Source organism: Mustela lutreola, chromosome 1 (assembly GCF_030435805.1).
Source record: "Mustela lutreola isolate mMusLut2 chromosome 1, mMusLut2.pri, whole genome shotgun sequence".
NCBI lineage: Eukaryota > Metazoa > Chordata > Mammalia > Carnivora > Mustelidae > Mustela > Mustela lutreola.
The window spans coordinates 234326365-234328219 of NC_081290.1; the positions used below are offsets into that span (position 1 = coordinate 234326365).

General features: G+C 39.7%; 1 protein-coding gene across 1 annotated transcript; it reads right to left on the bottom strand.

Annotated features, from left to right (window-relative positions):
* Positions 1-420: 420 nt before the first annotated feature.
* Positions 421-1308, bottom strand: LOC131821009 (olfactory receptor 51L1-like). Its single transcript, XM_059156817.1, has one exon. The coding sequence runs from the start codon at positions 1306-1308 to the stop codon at positions 421-423; it is 888 nt and encodes a 295-aa protein (XP_059012800.1).
* Positions 1309-1855: the final 547 nt, after the last annotated feature.

Sequence of the window (1855 nt, forward strand, 5' to 3'; positions counted from 1 at the left end):
ATAAATTTTTCCACAACAGTTGGGCACTGGGGTTTTGTGTGTGGATCACAGACTACCAAAGATAACCTTATCTGGGTCTTTGAATTATTAAGAGATCTAAGTTGTATTATTATTTTAGAAAACAATACAGTATGTAATTAAAAAGATTATTTTGTTATATTAAAATCCTCATAATGTATGAGGACACAAAGATGTTCACATAATGCAAAGACATCATCAGAACAATGACAAAATTTCAAATTTACAAACAAGAAACTTAGAACTGAAAGAGATTCAAGGAATTCTCCAAAAAATCACCTATCTAGAAAGCTGCACCTTTAAGAATCTGATGGAGAAAAGTTTCCTCCAGACCAATGCCATATGCTTTCTAAAATTCCAAGACGAATCTGCTTGGTCCTGACACCAAGCAGATGTCAGATGTCAGATATAGATGTTGGGATTGAGTACTGGTGGAAGAAGCAGGTAAACGTCTGACATGAGAATGTGGACTATGGGAGGCAGGTGTTTCCCAAAGTGATAGTCCATGCATACCCCTATTACAGGTACAAAGAAGATAAGCACCACACATACATGGGAAAAATAAGTGTTGAGTGCCTTTAGTCGCTCTTCACAAGATGCAATGCCTAGTACAGCATGGAGAATTAGGACATAGGAGAGGAGGATGAGGACTGAGTCTGTTCCCAGTGTGATAATGACCACACACAACCCATAGATGTTGTTGACACTGGCATCAGAGCAGGGTAATTTCAGAATATCCTGATGCAGGCAAAAGGGGTGGCTGAGGACATTAGTGTGGCAATAATGATAACACCTTAGTAATATGGGGGTGGGCATCACGACTCCTGCACTTCGTAGCAAGCAACCCAAACCAGTCTTACCAATCATATCATTGGTGAGGACGCTTGAGTAGTGCAGTGGATGACATATAGCCATGAATCGGTCAAAGGCCATGGCCAGCAGCACTGAAGATTCCAGGAACGTGAAGGTGTGGATGAAGAAGAGCTGAGTAAAACAGGCTCCTACTTTGATTTCCAGGGCTTCCCACCATAACATGGCCAATATCGTGGGGAGTGTAGACATGGACATGCCCAGGTCAGTTATTGCCAGGATGGACAGCAGATAATACATGGGCTGGTGGAGTGAAGACTCATTCCAGATAACAGAGAGGATGGTGATGTTGCCTAGAAAGGCCTCCAGGTATGCAAGACAAAATGGAATTGAGAGCCAAGCATGAACAGACTTCAGCCCATGGAAGCCCTCTAAGAGAAAGGTGAGTTCCATAGTAACACTGTTATTCCAGACCACCATGGTGGTGCTTCAGAAGCGCTTTGGGTGTGACAGATGCTGAGAAAGTCACAGACTATTCAGACTGGTTAGCAAATTCTACTATATTCATGTAAAATCAATTGTTAGTGTTCTTCAAATGACTTACACAAATAAAAGTAGGAAGAAAGACATCTGAGGCAGCTGAATCATCAGGTCAGGAACAGCTTGTAAAATATTCAGTATGGTCGCATCTGTATACAGGGACCTGTGATCTTTGCTAGGATGCTCTCAGGTATACGTCACAGCCTTGAAAAATTAAATTACATGCAAAATAGAGAAACGTAAACCTTTAGATAAGTTGTGTACATTAACACAACAAAATTTAAGTGAAAATAATAAAGCTGCATTGATCTTCTTCAAATTAGCCTATAGATCAATTCTCATTCTTATTTACGTTTTTGAGAGTACACTTATAGCCTTAATCTCATCGTTTTAACACATTTTTCTGTTTTCTAAAAATTAACATGCATGTTCTGTGAAAATGCAAAATGATGAGAAAGGAAAGGTCCTGATGTATAATTTTAATATG

Bases quoted from the DNA above. Each gene is read 5' to 3' on its own strand.
- LOC131821009 (XM_059156817.1), bottom strand. From the start codon at position 1,308: ATGGTGGTCTGGAATAACAGTGTTACTATGGAACTCACCTTTCTCTTA.